At 38.1% G+C, this 24,189-nt stretch overlaps 2 protein-coding genes across 2 annotated transcripts in view; both read right to left on the bottom strand.

Annotated features, from left to right (window-relative positions):
- Positions 1 to 14,524, bottom strand: part of LOC139963135 (mitogen-activated protein kinase kinase kinase 4-like) — a 46,935-nt gene extending 32,411 nt beyond the window's left edge. The window contains exon 1 of the mRNA XM_071963681.1: positions 14,233 to 14,524. The gene's annotated coding sequence lies outside the window, so the exon portion shown is untranslated. The remainder of the gene's footprint in view (positions 1 to 14,232) is intronic.
- A 2,711-nt stretch (positions 14,525 to 17,235) lies between these two features.
- On the bottom strand, positions 17,236 to 20,244 carry LOC139963136 (NF-kappa-B-repressing factor-like). The gene is made up of 2 exons (XM_071963682.1): positions 20,018 to 20,244; positions 17,236 to 19,222 (listed from the first exon to the last, which is right to left on the bottom strand). The coding sequence occupies exons 1-2, from the start codon at positions 20,191 to 20,193 to the stop codon at positions 17,998 to 18,000; spliced, it is 1,401 nt and encodes a 466-aa protein (XP_071819783.1). The 5' UTR covers positions 20,194 to 20,244; the 3' UTR covers positions 17,236 to 17,997.
- Positions 20,245 to 24,189: the final 3,945 nt, after the last annotated feature.

Here is a 24,189-nt window from a genome sequence, read left to right as displayed (position 1 = left end):
AAGCTCATATTACATAACACGTTGTAGTGGAACTTGTAAATGCATTTTCTCTCTGAAAATGACAGAAACATACAGCATTACAGGGTGAAGAACTTCGAAACAAAGTGAAATAGGCACATGCACAACCAAAAACCCCAAAAAATTAACTGCTATATGAAATTAAAAACAAAAGAATACTGCCAAAATGCGTTGCAAACACTGTACGAAAATTCAGTGCACACTTATCCATTGGGCAGAGTAGAGAACCAATGTTAACTTGTCACTGACTCGACCAACCTGTAATGTAGCCTACAGTGACTTTATCCAGAATTAGCAGGTGGGCCTATGTATCTGGGTACACCGGATAAAATCACACAAGGGTAAAACTATACTTAGTACTAACCAGAGCCGACCAAGGCAGTACTTTTTTTAATATAAGCTTATTTAATTTTCAAGTACTATTATATGTACTGGGCATGAAGGTATTGCCAGTGCTGAAAACCACCAGTGACAGTTCTAGTCAGTAGTAAACTAATACCAGCATAGGCTTAGTATTGTGTAGTTGTACTATCACTACCCTACTACTAAGTGCTTAAGTCCTCCAAAATTCAAGGTAACGACATTGTATTCGTAAACGATGTCTTGAAAGCAAACATCATATTCATAATTCATAAACACACGGTCCCGTAACGTGAATACACTGCCCTATAGAATACTTAAAACTACAACCCTAGGCTACACACTATGGTAACGTGCATATACAGTACATGTACATATGCAATTAACCACGATAGGATACGTTGATGCCCGTTCACAAGTGCAACCTTAAAAATGTCACTTTAATTCAACCCAAAATGCTGGAAAAACTCTGAATTTAGCCTCAAATCATTGTTTAACTTGTTTTAAACAATCGACCGGACGATGGAGGTGGTACTTTCTTGAAAACGGAAAATGTGCAATTCGAAAGATGAAAGGATTTTACTTACGTTTCGTTTTTATTTTTCAAGCCGAGGTAAAGAAATTTCCGAATTTCATCCACATTGTGAGTCCGACATCGTCGCAAACAGATATTTGATGAATATTCAACTTCTTTTGTTCAAAGTTTTGCTTGAAGCAATTCGATTGCTGCTTTATGAATATGTATTAAAACGGATTTTCAGACGATATCCAAGCCGCAGTGTACTAAAATAAAGTGATGGGCTTAGCTCCCACAATGCATTTCACCGCTTTTGTGAAGCGTTTAACGATTGCGCAATAACACAAGTTTCGGAGCGTGTGCAAAAATGGCTCGCAAAACTGTTTTTCAGCTTGATTTGGCCCGATTTGGACATAAATCGGTGAAAAAGTCATAGAATGAGATAAAATTCTCGAATAAAAAATAGTAACTTTTGTTGGCCTATATGATATATGCTTGCTCTGGAAATTCCAGAGAAAAAGAACTTTGTATGAAGACGCTGAAAATTTTTTAAGAGAAGAGAGTCCCACTTACTGTTACAATATCTCAATACATGTAATGTATTGAGATAAAAATAACAAGATATCAAGTTTCATTACTGTCTGCATTTTGAAGCGACAAGAAGCAAACTTCACTTGCAAGCAACGGAAAGTTTACTTTTTCAGAGCGCGGCACACGGTTTGGGGCGAGTCTTCAATCCCTTTAATACTACCTGAGCACTTGATCATTAGATGATGAATTTATCACATACTGTATAATCATGAACCTATCAAACAGTACTGATTTAATAGACACAGGGTAAAAGCCACACAAAACTCAGAGCGAACCAGAAAGTGAAAGTTACATGAGTGATCATAAAATCTCAACAGTTCTGGGCAAATAGGGAAAAAAACTAATTTGATTTCAGGTGATTAAATATTTCTAGAATAATGCTAACAAGATATTACTACATCACAAACTTTCAATGTTGACCTGGAACATTTTACTCTATGTAAGTACTATCTTGCAAGCAATTCACTGATACAGTAAATGTTCAAAAAAATCTGAACAGTTCTGGCTAAATTGAAAAAATAACTGATATGATATCATGGCCAAAGAAAAATGTGAACAAGATACAAAATTACTACATCACAATATTTCAGACTGAAATGAAACGTTTATAATTCTATGTACTATCTTGCAATAAATTCACTGCTACCGTAAATATTTGGCAAAATTTAGGTTTTAACACCAGGCTGCACTGGTTAGGTCTACCAACAGCATTCCCAACGTATGCCACACAGTAAAGAATAGGCAAGACGCTCTGAGAACACCTGTTACAAACTACAGTAAACTATGTGTTATAAGCAATGTTTAGTGACCAGATTAACTCAGTATTGCTACCAAACATTGACTGAATCATTTGAATGTAGCTTGAGATTATTTGGATACCATTCCTGAAGTGCTAAAAACTGAAAAATGAATTCATCTTACTTCTTCACTTTCTCATACCTGAAACAAACATTTACGCTGTCAAAGCTGGGACTGAAGTGTCAGAATGCGTGTTTCTGCAAGTAAGGTTAACTTAACGGTGACATTCCAGTTGGAAGTTGTTGGCTTATCCTAACATAGTTTAGGCCATATCATCTTGCCTTTCCGATCTATATTTGTAATTTTAGAGAGCAGTTAGTCATCCAGCCCCCCCACCCGCATCACTATTTACTATAAATATGGTATATAAGAGTACAAAGTATAGGGCCAAAAAAATTGCACAATAAGATCTCTGATTAACAGACAGGTAAAAGTCTAATCAACTGATAAAAATCAACTGATAAAAAAAAAATGATGAATCAACTAATAAAAAGTTGATTGACAGTGGATTACCAAGAAACTTTGAAGATGTTTTAGGGCTCGTAAATTTTACAGCTCTTGAATCTGGCAGAAACTGAGGGGAGTTTTCTTATGACACAAAGTGATAGACCAATCTTTCACCAGTGGCATTCTACTATTTATTTTAGCTTTAACTAAGGTATGTGAAGTGTCATTTTCAAGATGATATGAAATAGTAAAACACCCCCTACTACTGTAATTACCAGTGTCAACAATTTCTCATTAACATATCATAAATTTAAATAACTAAGAATGTGAAGTGTCATTCTCAAAGTAATTTGAGAACGACAAGGTTTTTGAAGCTAAAAGGCTCTAATACTGTTATGAAATAGTGATACCATCTCTTTGATGTTACCGAAAAACTCCATCGAGATACCTTACAGGCCTCTTATGTATTTATCTAGGTCATGGATTCAGTTTTCCCACGAGAAGTTTTTAACTATCTTATTGAATCTTGGTACAGGGCCTTTTCCCAAAATAGATTCCATTATGTCTGTGGAACATTCGAGAAGGTTCTCTCACGTGGTATGGAAGTTTCCATAGAAAGGGGATGGACTTCCAAACTCCCAACCAATCAGGGCAGATCAGTGCCAGCGCACTTATTTTTATATCATTAAGTTAATACAGGATGGTCAGGTTATTGGCTGCCTACTGATTGTGCGCAGTGAGATTTTATGGAAGTAAGGTATAAAAGAAAAAGGAGGTCAGAAATTTATCACTCCGTGATCAATTTATCACTTGGTCAGCAAATTTATGACTCCGTCAGCGCTCCGTGATCAGCTCGTCGCTTCGTTACCATTTCATCACTCCTTTTAATTGTTTAATTGACGGAGTCAAGTCAAGTCAAATCATTGTAATTTAGTTTTATTTGTAAAGAGAATCGACAGAGAAGAAATTATACCGAATCACTAATCAAATTCGATCTTGTCAAATTGTTTTTTGTGTGAAGTCATTGTTTTCTTCCGTTCGAGACATCTCCTGAAGAAGCGTAAATACGGCATCAAGATATCCCAGTACCTTTCTATCGCGAGTCCCGATATAGTTTTACTATCGGAGGAGCGGGCTCGACACAATATTACATGGTGGAGATCGGTTGCTTTCTTCAGGAACAAAACGGTAACGGAACTTTTCACAACTTTCGTTCGTTACGATCAATAACGAACAGGAGGATTTATTTGGCCCGAAGACCTAACGAGGAACACAACGTATGTTCACGATCTAGCCTAACTGAAACACTCTACGAGGGAAGACGGCCTATACTAGCCTAAGTCTGTACACCGGAACCACTGATCTGTACACTAACGTTAATCAACCCAGCATGCCGTTCGCGTTTGAACATTCGCGCAACTAGTACGTAGTTAGTCATACTACAGCTCTAAACATCAGAACTGAACATTTTCGCGATCTAAGCCTAGGCTCGACCCGATGTTAACGGCGAACGAATCTGCAGCATACGAGATGTAGGCTCACCTGCTACTGCTACTACCTGCCGCTACTGTACTACTACTACTACTAGCCGAGGGACTTCAATCATCGTTTGCAGTTCCACTACCAGTTCTTAGTTAAACTTAAGGGTGAGTGAAATCATGCCAATTTGTATCCCAACCCCTATTTGAGATCAGAGTGTACCGATAAGTTGTTTTAATCGTGTCCATGTATTGCATATTTGTTATTTGTATTTAATAACGGTCGATAGTGTGTTCAATTAAGTTTGGGCATGTTGTATACTCGTAACTAGCCTAATTGTATGCGGCATAATGTCCGTCAGTGAACAGGGAACTTCGACCTCTGTTAATGTTATGCAGAAACATAGGCCCACTGATTTTTTGCCATCACGATTTCAGGGCGATGTAATTGATGCAGATTTAGCCGAAGCTCATTATTTGGGATTTGAAGATTATTTAGAGGTGCATAAATTGCCGTCCCAAACCACCCCTGAGGCTGTAGCGGCAGAATTTAATGAAATATGTCGCATATTTAAGCGAACACTTAAAGGCCAGGCCAGACTCTGGATTGAAAACAAAAATTTTTCAACTATTACTGATCTGCGCAAGCAATTCCTTGCTCGTTTCAGTCCAGGAACTTCTTCCTACGCTAAATCACAGGCATTTCACGCATTAAGCTATACGCCAGGTGATACAGCTCAAGCTCATTTGGCCAAAATTTCCAAAGCTGCAGCACAATTAAGTTATGGCGATGACCAAATTAGAGATAAATTCATCTCGACCCTGCCTTTGCAATGTCGCTCAGCAGTGTTGATGTCTGCATCACCAGAAGCAACAATTGCAGATTTGGTCATGAAAGTGCAATGTTATTTTGACTTACAAATAGAAAGTCAACCCCCAGCTTCTTCCGAACTATTTATGGCAATGCACGACAAAGCATCTTCTGTTCAGACTTCTACTATTTCTGCATCTTCTGAGATACACGAGTTGTGTACCAAAATTCAGGAATTAGAGACCAAGTTTGATCAGTCACGTAGGTCAGAATCACAAGACAATCCTAAAGATATGAGGCAAAGATATAGTTCTCGTGATTCTCGTGGTCCTAGGACAGGTCAGAATAATAACAGGAGAAGGTTACCGTATTTTAATCCTTCAATCACATGTCATTACTGTCAAAATCGAGGTCATTTTGCACAGTATTGTCAAATTCGCCTAAGCCATGAAATGGAGGCTAAGGTAAACAAAGTACCAACACAGAATTTTCATTAGGGAGCACTTATGATTGCACTCATCATACAGTGACTCCAGACAAAGTACCAAGTAAAGGAAGATCGAAACGTAAAGCAAATAATATTTGGAAGAATAGTAATATTCCTAGTTCTAAATATACAGGTAACGACCGTAATGTGGATATTCAACTGGACACGCGTAATTTTGTAAGAGGTACTTTACATGATGGTAAAGGAATTTCATTGTTGTTTGATAGTGGAGCGACACGCTCTATCATTTCTTCTTCTACAGTGCAAAATTCAAAGTATTTATCCTCTATACAACCAGTCTCAGTTGATGTAGTAAACCTAAAGTTGGGTAATGGTCAGTTTATTCATGCGTATAGCACGATAACATTTCAGGTCAAAATTCAAGGTCATGAATTTCAGCTTTCTGCTTTAATTGCTGTAAACCTGACAGGTATTGACTTAATATTAGGTAGTCAAACTCTGAAGGAATTGAATGGATCTTTGGACTTTACCACAAACTGTTTTAGAATTAAACAAGCCAAAGTTTTCCTTAGGCCAGTGCAGAGATTTGTTATTTACCCAGGTCAGCAAAGATACATTACTGTACAGGGACGCCTTCCACTATATGCACGAAATGCAGATGTGGTTATTAAACCGTTTCCTTTAATATCTCGTATGTGTCCTTCACGAATGTTAGTGAAAATGCATAAAGGTAGAACAAAGATTCTACTAAGGAACATGGGTAATCGGAAATTTTTTCTGAATCCTTCTCGCACAGTGGCTCATTTAGATTTAGCAGATATCATTACGGTCACAGAAGACATACCTACTGATTCTCTAGATTTTCTAAATGTCATGAGAGACGTCGAAAAACGGCCTCTTTTTCGAACGAATTCTAACTCTAAAGAGAATCGTGATGCAATTACACGATATAATTTACATCGTTATCCACATTTGACAGCCGATGATCCCCTGGTTTCCAAATCCGAACAGGAAATCATGAGAGAAAACATTAATTTGGAACAAAGTATTCTAAATGCTTCAGAAACAGAAAGCATTTATGAATTTCTAGACTCACATAGAGATGCATTTTCTCTTTATGGTGAATTATCTCACTGTCCAAATTATGAGGCTGATATTACGCTTACTAATGACGAGCCATTTTACATACGTCCCTATAGACTTTCAGATGAGGACAAAGTCATTGTCGCCAGTGAGCTTGACAAATTAGTGCGATTAGGAATCTTAGCGGTAGGACATCAGTCTTATACCTCACCGGTTTTCCTCATTCCAAAGAAGGGAACAAAAGACAAAAGGGTTGTCACAGATTTTCGCTACTTGAACAGTAGGATAAAACGTCTCAATCACCCATTTCCATTACTGAATGAGACTATCCGTACCATTGGGTACTCTGGAGCCAAAATTTTGGGTGTTCTTGACTTAAAGTCTGCATTCTTCTGTCTGCCACTCAGTGTTCATGCACAACAATATACAGGTATTGCTTCGTTTCATGGAGGAAAGCATTATTATTATAAACGCTTACCACAGGGATTGAATTTATCTCCAGCAATCTTTCAGTCGAAAATTAATGATATTTTGGCAACGATCCCAAATTCAAATAAGTTCTGTATTGCTCATCATGACGATATTATTGTGTACAGTGCAGACAAACAATCTCACAAACAACACCTACAGGCAATTTTTAAGGTTTTAATGGACAACGGATTGAAAATCTCTCCGAAAAAGTGTAGCATTTTTCAAAATTCAGTCCGATATATGGGACATTTGCTCTCAATAACCCCAGAAGGTGAGGCTTGTATCCAACCTTTGCATGACAGATGTGCAGCAATCAGGAACACACCGAAACCACACAATGTTAAGTCATTAAGACGATTTGTAGGTGCAGTTAATTATGTGGCTTCATTTTTCCCAAATATTCAAGCACTATTGAGGCCATTACATCATTTGAGTCGTAAGAGAAAGGTATTTAAATGGACAGAGGAACATCAGTGTGCATTTCAAAGTATTAAAGAATTGTTGTGTAATCCACCTATATTGCATATGCCACAGAAATATGGTCGTTTTGTATTATATAGCGACACATCACGAGTAGCAACAGGATCATACCTGACACAAAGAGTTAATGGCAAAGAGAATATTATTGCATATTACTCTAAGATATTACCACCAGCATGTCAGAGGTATAGTGTAACTGAATTAGAAATGATGGGTCTATTTATTAATGTGACAGCATTCAAACATTTATTGCAAAATGTAGAATTTGAGGCATATGTTGATCACTCTGCCATTGTTGAATTGTTTAAGTCGAAACAAGAACCAGCAACTTCACGCTTACGTAAGCTTCTGTTCAAATTGTCAGAATATACATTTCAGGTTGGTTATAAGAAAGGCTCAGAATTGGTTTTGGCAGATTATTTGTCTAGAGCACCACAGGAATTTCACTCTGAAATAGATCAGGTTGCTCAAGAGGTCAGTTCTTATGAGGATTTTTCAACTCCACCTAAGGAGACATTTAATCCAATCATGACAAGGTCAATGGCAAGGTCAATGGGAGTCAAAGTTCCAGATTTATTTCCGAATAAAGTCACAAAGGAGTCCAAGCAGGATTCCCCAGCCAAAGAATCAACAAATAGAGTTAATAGGACATCCATTCCTAAGGCAACACATTCTAATGATCATGCTACACAGAGACCACAATCTGAGTCACAAAAGACGACTACACCAGTTAATTCTACTGACAAGAGAGAAACAAATATTCAAAGGCCTACTATTACTATGCCGATTGAAAATAGACATACATTTAGTCCTGATGTATTAGTTGTGCCAAATTTTACAAGTGTTTCTCAACCTACAGAGCCAAGATTAGTGGATCAGAATAGACATAGAGTGCCAGAGGTAATCAGAGAACCACCTCCAGAATTATTTGCTCAGCCAAAGCCAGTCATAACAAACATTGATCATTTGGTTACAGGGCACATTCCAAAGCAAAAGGAATTGAATAAAGTCATGAAGGCAATTCAAGGAAAGCTGATCAAAAACTATGATCTGCCATTCGATGTAAAAGAGTTGCAAATTCAACAACAAACTTGTCCTTACTACAAACCAATTTATGATTTTCTTGCACATGATATTATTCCAGGTAATGTTAAGCATGCTAGAACTGTTCGTTCTCAAGCAGAGGATTATTTGTTATGTAATAGTTTGTTATTCAGGATATTTTTGCATGAGACTAATGATGCTAAGATGACTCTTCAGTTAGTCATACCTGAGACTATGGTAGAACAAATAATATCTCGATATCATGATGACTTGTTAAGTAATCATCAGGGTGTAATGCGTACATATTTGACCATTAGACAGCATTTCTATCTGCGCAATATGTTTCAACGCATCAGTAATTATATTCAGGCATGTCTCCGTTGTCAAGAATTCCGTAAGAAACCGGACAAATTGAGACAATATCATGCTCGCATTCCTGATTCTTATCGTCCTTTTGACAGACTTAGTCTGGATTTCAAGACTATGCCCACAACGGCTACAGGATTTAAACATTTGATGGTTGTTTGTGATGAGATCACTAGATTTGTTGTATGTGTTTCTCTTAAGACTCTTGATGCTGAAACAATATGTGAAGCATTATTGCAGAGGGTAGTCACAACTTTTGGTCCACCGTCTTGTATCATAAGTGATGCGGCAGCTTCTCTTACAGGAAAATTAGTGGAGCTCTTAAGTAAAGCTTTAGGCATTGAACAAAAGTTCATCAGTGTAAACAATCATGGAAGCTTACAGGTTGAAAGACACATTCAGACTCTTTCAAATTTCCTCAAAGTGAACTTAAATCAGTTTGGTACGGATTGGGTACGATTTGTCCCAACATCAGCCTATGCATATAACACATTTTCCTCTCCTCAGTTAGGTAGCTATAGCCCATTTGAACTTGCATTTGGACGTAAGCCACCAAATCTTACAAATTTATCGTTCAATCCAATGGCAGGATTATCACAATCTCATGGAGAATATGCTGCATTGTTAAAGAAACGATTTGATCATTTGTCAAGGGTAATGTTAGTCTTACAAAAGAAGCAACAAGATGCTCAAAATGTTAAGATAAGTGCAAAACTGAACAAAGGTGCAATTTATTCAACGGGTCAATTAGTGTATCTATATAAGCCAACGTCTTCCTCCTTGACTGCGAACTCTCGCAAAATTGCTGCAGAATGGTGTGGACCACTAGTGATCCATCAAGTTTTGGATAGGACTCATTATTTGTTGGCCACTCTCAAAGGAGAAATTCTTAGTGATGTATTCAATTATAACAGGCTTAAACCATGTTTTGTAAGAGCATCTTCTGAAACTAAGAATATCACCAACATTCAGAAATTGCGAAATGTCTTGAAAACAAAGGGTTCATCAAGTGAAAAGCTTGCTCGAATGAGAAATGTTTTGAGTAGTAACATTTCTAATGCAGAAAATGTTAATGTCATGCAAGATGCACATATTGAGTTTCATGATGAGTTTGGTAACATTTTGCCAGGGGTAACTTCAGATCACATCATGTGTCTTATGACCACTAAGCCAATGAATGTTGCATCCTTTCTAGAGAATAGAGCACATAATGAAGGATTAGCAATTCCATATCCTTCCATGAGAGATAGCATATTAAGGCAAAAGAAAGTTTTTGCAAATGCTCCACAAGGAGACATGAAAGTCCAATGTGCTAGATACAAATTGGGTGAATTACAGGTTTTGGTCACCTATCAGACACCATGTTTTCCAACAGGCTTTAAGAGTCATGATTTTTGGTGGAATGTAGGAAAATATTCCAACACAGAGGAAATAATGAATTTTCTCCATGAAAAGGGATTGAACATTACAGGCAGTCCAGGCAGGATGTTGCAAACATTATATGGTTAATATGTATAACTGCATATTGCTTTAAGTTCAGATGAACAGGTGTTTTACCCACAATTGTATGAATGGAATGCGTCATGGCATTTACCTGCATACCTATTAAGTGGAAGTAATTGTACTATATGGTGTAACAATATAAGCTTTATTGTTTAAAAACGCCACCAACTGACCTAGTTTCATCTTTTATAACAAATATGTAATGAGTATACCTTATTTTCTCCTTATGAATTCGTTCAAACGTTTACCCGGCAATTAGAACCTATCCGGAATATTAGCAACATGGGTTTTCATATATTGAGAAATATTTTAAGGATATTTACATTGCATCATTTATGTTATATTGAAGGCTATTCAGAGACAGCATTGTTGATATGCAACTTTTGCTTACAGCAACAGTTATTGAAGCAAATGAAAGTTATAGATCTTTTGAGGAAATTATGTATATATTTTCTTTTCCTCAAATATTCATGCAAAAGTAAATTTCATCATGAAGTTTAAAAGACAAGATGTTAAGTATTATGTAATTTGAAGAAAGATTTGTTGATGTCATAGTCTATGGAGTCTCTTTTATGGTATCGAATATCTAGTACTTTGGTACTTTACTAGATCATTTCGGAGTGCATACCTAGGGTCACTATGCTATCGAGTCACATTTTGTTGATATTCTTGAAGTGAATGTATATGATTCACAAGGTTTCAAAGCAGTTTTGAAACTGCCTTCATTTGAAGAGGAGGTTTTGTAAATGAGTTTGTAATATTTTAAGGTTCTTTTGTAATGTACGAATTTTTTATGGAACGCTGAGGTGTTCTATTCAGTTAAAAGATAACTAAGTCTAGTATTCTCTGATCTCTCCCCAAATCACGGCATGATTTCACTTTTGATATAAATGTATTATGGATGTATGAAATGCAAAAATGTATTTTGTAAGAGATACTGCATACTTTGCTGTGTCATGTAACTTTAAGATATCTTAATGATATTTTTTTTAGATTACATAATATGATGTCATCATTATTGAAGAGGTACACAAAAATTTCATGGAGATAGTGTCAATGTATATACCATATGATCATTTTAATAATTCGTAACCAAGATGTTAACCTTTGAGATACATGCAGACCATTTATTGAAGTCAATGAATATTAGTGAATGTGCTTACAGTACTCTACCTTCTTGAGATAATGATAAGTTAAAGCAGTATGATGTTAAAATTTTGGAGTATCCAAAAATTTTAAAAGATTGAGGGGGATGTTATGAAATAGTGATACCATCTCTTTGATGTTACCGAAAAACTCCATCGAGATACCTTACAGGCCTCTTATGTATTTATCTAGGTCATGGATTCAGTTTTCCCACGAGAAGTTTTTAACTATCTTATTGAATCTTGGTACAGGGCCTTTTCCCAAAATAGATTCCGTAATGTCTGTGGAACATTCGAGAAGGTTCTCTCACGTGGTATGGAAGTTTCCATAGAAAGGGGATGGACTTCCAAACTCCCAACCAATCAGGGCAGATCAGTGCCAGCGCACTTATTTTTATATCATTAAGTTAATACAGGATGGTCAGGTTATTGGCTGCCTACTGATTGTGCGCAGTGAGATTTTATGGAAGTAAGGTATAAAAGAAAAAGGAGGTCAGAAATTTATCACTCCGTGATCAATTTATCACTTGGTCAGCAAATTTATGACTCCGTCAGCGCTCCGTGATCAGCTCGTCGCTTCGTTACCATTTCATCACTCCTTTTAATTGTTTAATTGACGGAGTCAAGTCAAGTCAAATCATTGTAATTTAGTTTTATTTGTAAAGAGAATCGACAGAGAAGAAATTATACCGAATCACTAATCAAATTCGATCTTGTCAAATTGTTTTTTGTGTGAAGTCATTGTTTTCTTCCGTTCGAGACATCTCCTGAAGAAGCGTAAATACGGCATCAAGATATCCCAGTACCTTTCTATCGCGAGTCCCGATATAGTTTTACTATCGGAGGAGCGGGCTCGACACAATATTACAATACTATAGGCCTCAAGGGGAAATAAACTCTAGACATTTCTGCTTAGAAAAAAACAGTTCACAAGCTCTTGAAAACATTTTTTCAACCTTAAAAATTGGTTTAATTGTCACCCATGGCATTCGCCATTTTGTTTGAATTCCGACAGTTCCCGATTGTATCGCGACGTACGCGATACCACATATCGCATTCAACACGTGTATTTACTACGGGCCATTCATGATAATTAAGGCAATATCTAGTCAAATTTTTCTTTCGAACATTTCCTGGGCCCCGGATTTTTTGAAGAACAGGAACAAGGATGCATTTGGACTTGACTGCTATCAAATCAAGTCTGAATACAGAGTGGAGGCACTAAGACAACAAGATCTAGGCTAGAGCTTTCTAAACAGATCGCATCTGTGGCCCACACTGGCTGTTACTATATGATGCTAGCAACACTTCTGCCATTGAGGGGCAAGCCTGGTGCTTTCGTATGTGTTCTCTTTTCTCTGGAAACCATTTCCCATCAGGAATAACATTTCCCTTTCCTGCTCTTTTCTTCCTCTCCTGTTTACACAACCAAATGTTTCGTACTCCGGCATTTTGCACAAACTTCTGAATAATCTCTGAGAGCAGGTGTGCTAGCTGATGTCATGTTTGAAGGGCCCTTCTTACAGAATGGCCGCCAACACAGTACAGTAGGTTGAAAAAAGAATTAGCAAATTCCTGGAAATTTGGGGAAAGGTACAGAAGGTTTGACTAGTTATTTCACAGAGGGTGTAAGAATATTAGTCTCTACCGTATGCGGTCAATGTAAAACCCCAGGGTATATTTCTCCTCTAGAACTGGAGGAATCCAATTATTGCAAAATAGAACTTGATCTGTGGAAAAGGGCAAACAAAATACCCAACATAGTCCAAAGGGGGTCGTACTAATTAGCGTCAACAGGCCCATTTCAAGACAACTCAAGACAACAAGTTTAAAATACCATCAAATACAATGGTTGTAATCAGAGTGTATCTGGAAACACGATTAAAACTGACTGGAAAAATCGTGCATACATATTTTTGTATACCAATTCTTAACAGTGTATAGCCGGAGTATAGCGGAGTGTATAGCCTAGTGGTTAACGCCGGCGTCTCCCAGTCATGAGATCCCCGGTTCGATTCCCCGCCGACAGCAATGTGTGTCGTCTGGCAAGGGTGTTGTTCAATAACAACTTCCCGACATGGACGTTAAATGGATGTGTGCCGAGAGATTGGCTTCGGTCAGCTTGCGAGTCTACAAGCCTCCATGGCTTCTTTCGCGAGTTCCTGCTTGCGGGAAGATCACATATACATACATACATACATACATACATACATACAACATTTGAATCACTACTGTACATGATGAAACCTAAAGTTAATGTTACGACTAGGGCTACTAGTACTACTACTAGGTATACTGTAGGCTAAGTATTGCTAAACTACTGTAGCCTAGGCCTACCTCAATAACAATCGTGATACTTGTAATATTAGGGAACTTAGGGTATCCTATTCTACAGTACAGATAGTCAAAGTAAGGCCAAAGAGTTACTAAGTTTCTTCTAGTTAGGTTTCTGCATAGCCTTACAACTGTGGGCCTAAAGTTTGTGTACAAACATTAGCCAAGGCGTTATTGTCAGTAACTAGTAACATAGGCCAAAGTTTGGCTAGAACTTCTAATATAGCCTAGTTACTACCAGTAATAATACTAGTGCCGTTACAACTTACGGTAGACTTCGGATTTTAATTTATAGGGGTTACTTTGGTGAAAGTAAATGCCATAATGTTGCAAATTACCTTATCTCAAGATCGTTGAATTTCGAAAGACATCTCATGTGTGGGACGTCCAAATCGAATTCTTGCCTTTATGATTGGGGCTGATGTGATGGGTAAGGCCAACTTCACCTGTTATGTGTAATAACTAACTAGTAGTAACACGAAGCAGTCTCACTAGCATACACTGTATATACTGAATTGATGAATTGATTGCCTTCCAAGTAGTAAGTTCAAGTACCGTGCACTGTTAAAACCTAAACAGACATGTTCTGTACTACTGAAGGAACAGTAAATGTCACAGAAATGTGTGGTCTCCCCGTGTGTTACTCAACGAGGTAAATGAATCTGGAGAAACTATCACACAGTAAATACTCGCGTACGCGCGTACCATGTATGGAGGGTCATGTGATGTGTTCCAGGGTGGTACTAATATACTACTCTCCCTATTACGCATGATGATTTCACCCAACTAGTACGTAAATGTGTTTGCGCGCTTAGGGCAGCAGACGACACCCGTTACCTAGCAATAACCGTGCCTGTAGCCTAACGTGATAGCTATATTCCAGTCGAGCAGCATTAGGCTCTGTTCCATGGAGAATTCCGTAGTTGCACTGAACTAAACATTTCCCCACATTTCCCATTTCTACATTCACTTATAGCGTGTAGTAATAACGTTAGGCCATATGAGACAAAGCTTGCCCCTAGAGCTGTATTAATAAGTAAGATTATGTAGAAAGCCTGCCTTCATTCAAGAGAATAAGGTTGAACGTTAGCATATTAGCACTATTTCGTAGGCCTGAAGTACCAGTACCTTCTTATGCCGTTAGTTCCCATGTCCGAACCGACCAATCTTTCACGAAGTCACTAACACTGTTCTCGAACTGCTACAGAGAAATATCAGTATAGTACCACCCTGGAACACATCACATGACCCTCCATACATGGTACGCGCGCACCCAATTGACATGAATCCTCCAGATTCATTTACCTCGTTGGTGTTACTTGTAATATCGTCACTAGTGCCGTGGGGCGCTGAGAGTGTAAAAATGTACAGTTGAAATTAATTCATGCACTTAGGTATAGTCGAATATAGTTAATCAGGACAATAAATCCCTGTACCCAGGCGCGTAGCCAAGGGGGGGGGGGAAGGGCCAGCCGCCCCCCTTGACCATATTTTTTTTTAATGTTTTTATGATATCGCTAGTAATTTCAAAAGAGAAAATTCTAAGATGCAACTTACAAGGCCTGGAAAGTGCCATTTCCAGCGATCTGGAAGGCATTTTCAGCCAAAATTTTCTTGTAAAGCTTTGCGCCAATCATGGTGGCGCTACGCTTAGATAGTTTGCAATGCTGTATCTATGGCTCTGATAATTTGCCTACATTTTCGCCTCTCCCTTGGCAAATTCCTCGCTACGCGCCTGCCTGTACCCCGATCAGAATTTCATCTTCTCATATCTGCTGATACTCAGGCAACCCATGTGGGCTACCATTATTTAAATACAAAGCAAGTTAATTGGTAGGACTCCAATGTGTGAGAGGACACGTAAAAAAAGAGGGGATTAGATTTCCTTGATAAATAATTTTATTGATTTTTAAAATGTTTAGATCTCATACTTACAATATCTTCAAAATGATTGCTACTTAAATAACAGTATCAGTATGATGATTGAAAAGTGCTGAAAGTACTTTCTGCAGACTTTGTGTTGTTGTATCATATCAATAAAATTGCTTTTGATTCATGAAACAATGGATGAGCAAGAACATAAATTTCAGTCAAATGTCAAACAAAAAGTTGTTTGTGACTTAAACTTGCTAAATTATAGATCCTTGCATTCCCTTTTTGTAATTACTTTTGTATGACTAGCCAGAGATCAGGAGTCCAATTCATGACGTGGATATCAAATTTAGCAAAATGTTCACTAAATGAAGAGTGTTTATATGTAAAATATTGGAATCTTTTGTCATATTTTCAAACAGACGCATCAAACTTTTATCTTGTGAAGTAAAATTTTGGTTGTTTGTAACTTTCCTCAAGACTACCTCAACAGATAACTTGCTAAAATATAGTGAATGCTTGCATTCCCTGTTTGTTTTTGTGGAGGTCTATAGGTCTGGCCATCCAATGGCTCGATCACTGAGTGGCTGACTAAAATCTTGGCTCTATCATTCACAGAATACCACATATTCATAAGAGTATAAAATGCATTTTAAAAAGGTTGAGAACAGTTTGGCAGTATTAAGAGTATCTGATCACCAGTGCATTAAAAACAAACATATAATAGTTAAGCTTAACAGATTATACTATCATAGTAGACAAAGTGATAACATGCAGGCAATCCTTGGGGTTGCAAATCCCATCCCCAACATTTTTTGAAGTAATGCATCACGGTAGTTATTCTACCTCCTTATCACACAGATAACGGCGTCCCATGAGAATGTTTTAATGACCAATCAGCATCAAGCGTTTGATCAGACCTGACAGAGAGTAGAGGTCCAGGCCCTCCTCTGTGTTTTAAAGGCATTGAAGACTCGCCCCAAACCGCGTGCCGCGCTCTGAAATAGTTAACTTTCCATTGCTTGCAAGTAAAGCTCTTTTCTTGTCGCTACAAAATGCAGACAGTATCGAAACGTGATACATTATCTTTAGCTGGACCTGAGATGTCCATAGCTGTATGGTTTGTATACTGTGCTGTGGGTACTGACTGCAGCTGTTTGTACTGACTGTACACTAGTGTCTAATTACCGACGGTAGCAAGCTGTGTGTGTATTTTCTAGGATCGATGGTGGTGTCTAACACTTCTGTTACACCTCTGTGAAGCCATAGTGCCAATAGGGTCTGAAACCTTTCATTTTCTCATTCTTTTTGAACATGTGTTTTTTAGTTAAATGTTAACACGAAAACCCTGTCATCAATAGATTAAATGTTAGAGCCTCAGTATTTTAGATTCAGTATTTGCAAAGTCCATTTTCCATGACAGAAAATGTATATTGTAATAAATAATACACTATGAGTACAAAATGATGCACATTTAGTTCGATGATGTCATATTTAGACTTGATCAAGTCTCCGGCCGTGGGTTTGAAGAACCAATAAAACTGTGATGTTTCCCAAATGGAATAAGATTTTTCTTAGCTGCTTAGGAGAAAAGGGTTTGTTTTCTCCTTTTAGCTTCTTAGCAGCAAATTAGCAATCACTTTATCAAGTCATGATCAATAACAAGGGTGGTGTAGAAGGATGCTAGGAATTTCCATGGAAAGTTTGGCATTGGTTTTCAAGTTTGATTACTAAGCCAAATGAATATTAAGATCTCATAACAGGAATGCAGTTGATTAAATCCTCCAACTGAAGATTTCTGCATCAGAACAATGTCTTGAGTGAGTTAAAATAAATAAACTTGATTTTAGCCCCACATTTCAAAGTTACTAAATTAATTACAAGTCAAAATTTAAAATAAGAGGGCCTGATATCAACCTTTTTCAGAGGCTAAAAGTTAGCCTATGAAGAAGATCCTGCTAGAGTTAAAATGTCAGGTCTTCTAACTTTAAAATATTCACCTACTGTACAAAGGCTTTCTGCAGTAGATATTGTAGTATGCCCACAGTGTTCTCTCTTTGAAGCACATGTAAAATACGGAAACCTGATCGATAAAAAGCTTTGAATTTTCACTTCATTATTTTGTAGCATTAATGACCTATACTTTTAATGGAATTTTAGAAGCTATCAATTAACACATTGAAGAGTTCTTCAAAACTAACTCAAAGAACTGCTTTTATGTCCATGGTTTCTTATTTACTGATTCCAACAGGACTTTGAATAGTGAAAAGTTGACTTCCACTTTGTGCACTCTCTAATATAGAATTCTTGTCCATCTTACATCGAATTGTGAGGTAGCGGTCATCTCCTTTTCCATACGACTGGCTTTTCAATCCCATTCTCCTACTCTTTGTGTGAATTCTTTTCCTCTGAATGTTACTTAAAGACGATGAAAATACTAAATATTCTCTCTCTCCATTAGCTACTTGCATTAGCAGACTGTTCACAATCGTGTCATCCATACGGTCGGAGAGAAGCCTTCCTTTAGCATCTTGATACTTCGTTAAGTCTATTCCGAGTCCTGCCCGGAATTGCCGCTCTTTTACTTGGATCGGTTCGGTTCTGCCGTGCTCTTTTTTTCCGAGGCCTCCGCCTTTCCAACCCATCTTTTGAAGAAGCATATGGCCTTTATTGCTTTCAGGTAATGCCTCATCTGATACAGTTTGCACAGCTGGGTTTGTAATCTTTTCGAGTTGAATACAGTCCGTCTTGAATTCGTCTTTTCCAAGTGCCATCTTTTTCACGACCGGAAAAGAATCTTTCAAAAGACTGAATGCATTTTCTGCTGCAATCTGTTTAGCTCTTTTCTTACCATCAGCAGAACCGTCCCCTACGAGGACGTCGGCAATGTAAATTAGACATCGCACTTGATCAGGGTTGCTGAATGGAAACTCCACTCTCATATCTGCTTTGTTAAATTTGGCAGAAGCATCAAGATCGGAAATCGGTTGGCTATTTTCATGCTCAACAACAACAAAGTCTCCAAGTCCTCTGAGAAACATTTTTGCTTCTGATTGTTCTTCAGTATTTCGATATGACTGGGTTAATTTTCTACCGTCCGTTTTCCGTCCTAAGTGGTTGACCGTTTGGTTACCAGATGAGATGATAGGAGAAGGCAAAGTCTTCACATTCTCATTTCTATCATCACTTGAAAGTCTACATTTCTTGGCCATTCTGTCATTCTGTTGGTTGGTATCATTTCTCTTCTGGCTATGTTGAATTTTTTTAGTTTCTGTGGAATTTGTATCAGTACGGGTGTCTTTAACTGTCCCAATCTCCTCTTGTTTGTGATGACGTATAGATCCATTCTCCTCATTAGGCAAACAATCTTCCTTTTTCTTAGGGTGATCAGCTTTGTAGCTTACTTCAATACCTTCTGACATATGAGCAACTTTCTCCATAAGTGCTGGAGGGTATCTGTAAACAAACAGAAAGCAATATTGTTAAAGTACTTTAAGTGGTGAAAAAAACGAACAGGGATTTAACGGAAATGGTAGAAATAATAATTAATTGTTTAACTAGTAAAAAGTACTTCAAATCAAAACTTCACTGGTTGCACATGTAGGCCTACTGTATGCTTAAGTTTCATCATGTATGTATGTATGTATGTATATGTGATCTTCCCGCAAGCAGGAACTCGCGAAAGAAGCCATGGAGGCTTATAGACTCGCAAGCTGACCGAAGCCAATCTCTCGGCACACATCCATTTAACGTCCATGTCAGGAAGTTGTTATTGAACAACACCCTTGCCAGACGACACACCTTGCTGTCGGCGGGGAATCGAACCGGGGATCTCATGACTGGGAGACGCCGGCGTTAACCACTAGGCTATACACTCCGCCTTAATGGGTCACATCCTTTTCACAGCATTCCCTACAGGAAAGCATTAAACCGTAAGGTGTTAGGATAGTTTGCACGATCCTCTATTTGAAGTGAAATGGACATCACTCATCAGATAACTCTATGGCAGGCTATGTTTTCTGATTCATTACCAAAATCAATTTCAGAATATGTATTTTGCAGAACTTTTAATTCAAGCTCGGAAGTTCACTGTCTTTACGAAATACTGCCCCAAATTATACATTGGAAGTGATTGTGCTAGACTTAAACTTGAACTTAATGTTATTGTTAGGCCTAGGTTTTGGTGGCAGTAGTGCAAGTCAGTGGATATAATAGTAACGCACAAGCTCGGTCGTCCTTCTCTGACATTACCTGCAACCCAAAAATGTGACATTTGCCCAAGTCATTGAGAGTGAAATAAGCTGCTTCTTTCTATTACTAAATTCTTTCAAATTCTTGCTTAAGAATCTCTTCCTGTATTCCCACTGGAAGTCATTTTCATGATGATATTTCCAGCTTTCTGGTACACTTTGAGCGCTACCATCCATGGTGTTCTGTTGTGGTACTAGGAATATAAACTGCTGTATCGACTGTACATCAACTATGCACAGCTTTATCATACCGTTTGACCGGTGTGAAGTTAGTTACTTATTCCGCGATCCTCGTTTGAGATTCGCGTAACTGTAGTACACATGTTACTTATTGGATAATGGATTCGATATACACCTATGGAAAGCCGAGATTTTCATGATTTTTTTCGCAGAAAAAAAAATGTTAGTGTATTTTTTCCAAAGATAATGAGGAGTTTATCAATGGGTCATATGAACTCTGAAGCAATGCAGAAAATAACCACCATGCGTCTTCCCGGGTCCAAACAGTGCTTGACCAATTCATATGACCACTAAATGGATGTAACGGGGCCACGAAAAAATTTGGGCCCTAATCAAATCAAGCACGCCTTGGACCACCAAACCAATAAGTAATATGAACTCTAAGGACAATGTAAAAGTGTACCATAATGCGTCTTACCCGGTCAAAAGAGTGCTTGACCAATTTAAATGACCACTACAGCATCACCTCTTAAATGGGTCGAAGCTGTGGGCCCTAATCAAATCCAGCACGCCTTGGACCACCTTACCAATCTGTCATATGAACTGTAATGACAAGGTAGCAAACACAAAACCAGGCCCTTGGCGGGGGGGGGGGGTTCGGGGGGTTCGTACGAACCCCCGCCCAGACCAGTTTTTTTTTTCAAAAGAGTTTTGGCGTTTTCCAGGGCAAATTGTCATTTTTTACACGAAAGTGCATATTTAAATATACAGCTCGTATAATCACCTTACAACGACAATGAGTGCCACCAGGACCGTGGAGTACAATATTGACCTACACACGCTCAGCTGAAGGCAACACGGAAACATAGATGTAAAGGGTCGTCCACACCAGGCGCCGCGCTGCGCCGAACTTTGCAAAATCTGGGGGGCCGCTGAGGAGGGGGGGGGGGCAACACTCTCAAGCCAGTTGAAATTTACCTTGATATGTGCCTCTGTCCATCATCTATTATGATCACAGTACTTACTTTTTTAGTTTTTATGAGACTGAATGCCAATAAAAGAGCTATTTTAAGAATTACATTATTGTTGATCATGTGTTTTTTCTTCACTCGCAGAAATTTGAAAGAAAAGATAGGTGTACATGTATGGTGGGAAGGGGGGATGCTGAGCCTCCAAATGAAATTTAAACATGCCCCATGCTTTCAGGAAAATACAAACACATTTTTGATGTATTTCTCTTTTTCACTTTTCTTTTACACTTCAACAATTTCATTGTAGGATGAATTTGCCCTGCCTATGGACAGGCTACCCCTTTTACTCCGTTGTTGGCCCTCTTTTACGATTTTTGTGGCTAAGCTTTTTTCATGTTGTCATTTGATTGAAAATGTCCAAAAAATTCAGCTTAGGTGTTCCCCAGATCGCTCAATTTCGATGTAAAAATTGCACAAACTCCCTGGGGTGGGGGAGGGAGAACCACATCCTCTCCCTGCTCGGTCGCTCCACTCCTTGCTCGGGCGCCCTCGAGTTTTGACTCCATGAAAATGCCGAACTCCAGAGGCAGTGATGAAAAAGTGGGGGGCTGAAGGTATGTTCAGCCCCCCCCCCCAACATTTGTCAAGTGCTTCAAGAAGCGGGGAGAATTTCGAAATGGGGGCTGAACTTCTTCTTGCTTGAAACACTCGGGAAGTGTCGTTTCCGGCCATCTGGGGGGTTCGAAAGCTGAAAATTTTCTTCTACGCTCCGCGCCAACTAATGGTGGAGCTCCGCTCAGATAGTTTACCGCGCATGACGACCCCCCCCCCCCCCCCAGATAAACTGAAAGCTGGCTACGGGCCTGCAAAACGTTATCATAATATTTTTAAAAGAGCCTCCAAAATATTTTATTACAAGTTTTTAAAAACTTCGGCATAACGTTTTTATGCGATATTAATGTTATATTAATGTTTTAACGAAAAAATGTTTTGAAATAATAGCCTCAAAACGTTTTGGTGAAATATTTATTACACCACAAAAAACGTTATTAAAAGAAAAGACGAAACGTTTTAATAATGTTTTAAAAACGTTTTTGTGTTTGTGAGAGTATCCCGATGCATTTTGCCCGGTTCAAAGAGTGCTTGACTCATTCAAATGACCACTACACAATCATTTCTTAAATGGATGTAACGGGATCACGAAATAGCTTTGGACCCTAATCAAGTCCAGCACGCCTTGGACCACCTAATCAGTGGGTAATATGAACTCTATGGACAATGTACACCGGGGTACCATAATACGTCTTGCCCGGTCCAAAGAGAGTTTGACCAATTCAAATGACCGCTACACCATCACTTCTTAAACGGATGAAACGGGATAACGAAAGAAAACTATTTAGAAGCCCCCCCCCCCCACCGCTTCATCATGTTACCTTGACTATATACTCCTAATTAGTTCAAGTTTAGATTGATATGCTTGTAGGTCAAACAATGATTGCTCATACAATGATCGCTCAACTATTCACTCAAGCCATTTACACAACGTGCAGATCAGCAGAAAAGAAGGTCAATTAAGTTATATAAATGATAAGCCGAAAATTCCGCAACTCTGTTTCAAAACTGTTCTATAAACCTATACAATCACTTTAAGAGCTGATCACGTATAGGTTATTGTATCCCAGCATGGAAAAAAACATATCTACGGAAAGACATCAAGTCTGGTGGAAGGAGCCCAAAGTTGTATGACAGATCGAGCTAGCTATAGTGAAGGGGCTAAAGAGCTGAAAATTACTGGACCAGTATATAAGCACACTTTGCTAATACAAGAAATCTTTTCTCGACAGAGCTGGGAAATTATGGAAAAAAATTACCAGAAGAAGTAGTGTTAGCCAAGACACTGATTGGTTTCAAGCAAGTAATTGATGCCAGCTGGATTTTCAAGACCTATTGAAGCTTCCTATCCATTTGTGACACACCCTGCAACTGCCCCTCAACACGGAAGGTTGTGTGGTATCCAAGTATATCCACTGAGGTATATCCAGATAAACTACAAACAAGAATGATTCTGCCAACAGTCTGAGACATTGAGGTACGAATGATCGGACGGACAGATGGAGGGATAACCAATCATACAATCGTTTACTATAAAGATACAATGTAAATCGGGTGATAAAAATTAAACAACATATAAGACCTACATACAAAAGTGTTCCTATACAATATGCAGTAATGCACAAAAATATATAAGATATGCAAATGCATTCATAATCAAATTTACGAAAATATAAACATGTAGGCCAACCTATAGAAAGGATTAGAGTGGACAAAGAAATATATCATGTGCGCACATATTATACAAATGCACAAAGTATAAAAAATTGTACACAAAATATTGAAATATAATATTATGTAACGTGTACAACATGGTGCGCATTGAATTGTTTTACAGCAGAAGGATATAAACTGTCAGTGAGTCTTGCCTAGAACCCTTAAAAGTTTGCAGTCTTTCCCCGGAATGCAGGGACTTGAAATAATCAGTGCCAGGGTGGGAATCGTCATCTCTTCCACATCGACATATTCTTCCAAAATTGTCTATCCATTGTCATCAATATTGAGCCATATATTGTATTAGCTCTTCCAAATAACTGAATAATCATCATCTAAAAGAAAAACTGTCAACAAAATCTGCACATTATTTTAGGCCGTCATTAATTACCAAAGTTTTGCAAAAGAATGTCTGTTTTTTAATGCAACAGTGGCCAATAAAGGACTTTAGAAATTACAATATTTTATCTCAAAATTTCTATTTTTATCGAAATGTATTGATACCCCTTCCCTCCACCCACCCATTTTTGAAATTTGTATATGAAAAAGTCCTGAGATGATATGTTATACAACAACGCGGATACTTGTTTATTTTTAAAGTTACACTCACATCTTGACAAAAGGTTTAAATTGTCGCGTCAAAATTATAATCTTGTTCCCTCAGTTATTGGCACTGTCTCTTAAGCACCACCGTACG

The sequence above is a fragment of the Apostichopus japonicus genome, chromosome 21, assembly GCF_037975245.1.
Source record: "Apostichopus japonicus isolate 1M-3 chromosome 21, ASM3797524v1, whole genome shotgun sequence".
NCBI lineage: Eukaryota > Metazoa > Echinodermata > Holothuroidea > Aspidochirotida > Stichopodidae > Apostichopus > Apostichopus japonicus.
Note: the sequence above shows the minus strand (reverse complement) of the source record. Positions and strands in the feature narration are given on the sequence as shown.

Bases quoted from the DNA above. Each gene is read 5' to 3' on its own strand.
- LOC139963136 (XM_071963682.1), bottom strand. From the start codon at position 20,193: ATGGATGGTAGCGCTCAAAGTGTACCAGAAAGCTGGAAATATCATCAT. The intron at 19,223-20,017 runs GTAATGTCAGAG...GTTTGTTTACAG, and splicing joins GTCACATTTTTGGGTTGCAG to ATACCCTCCAGCACTTATGG.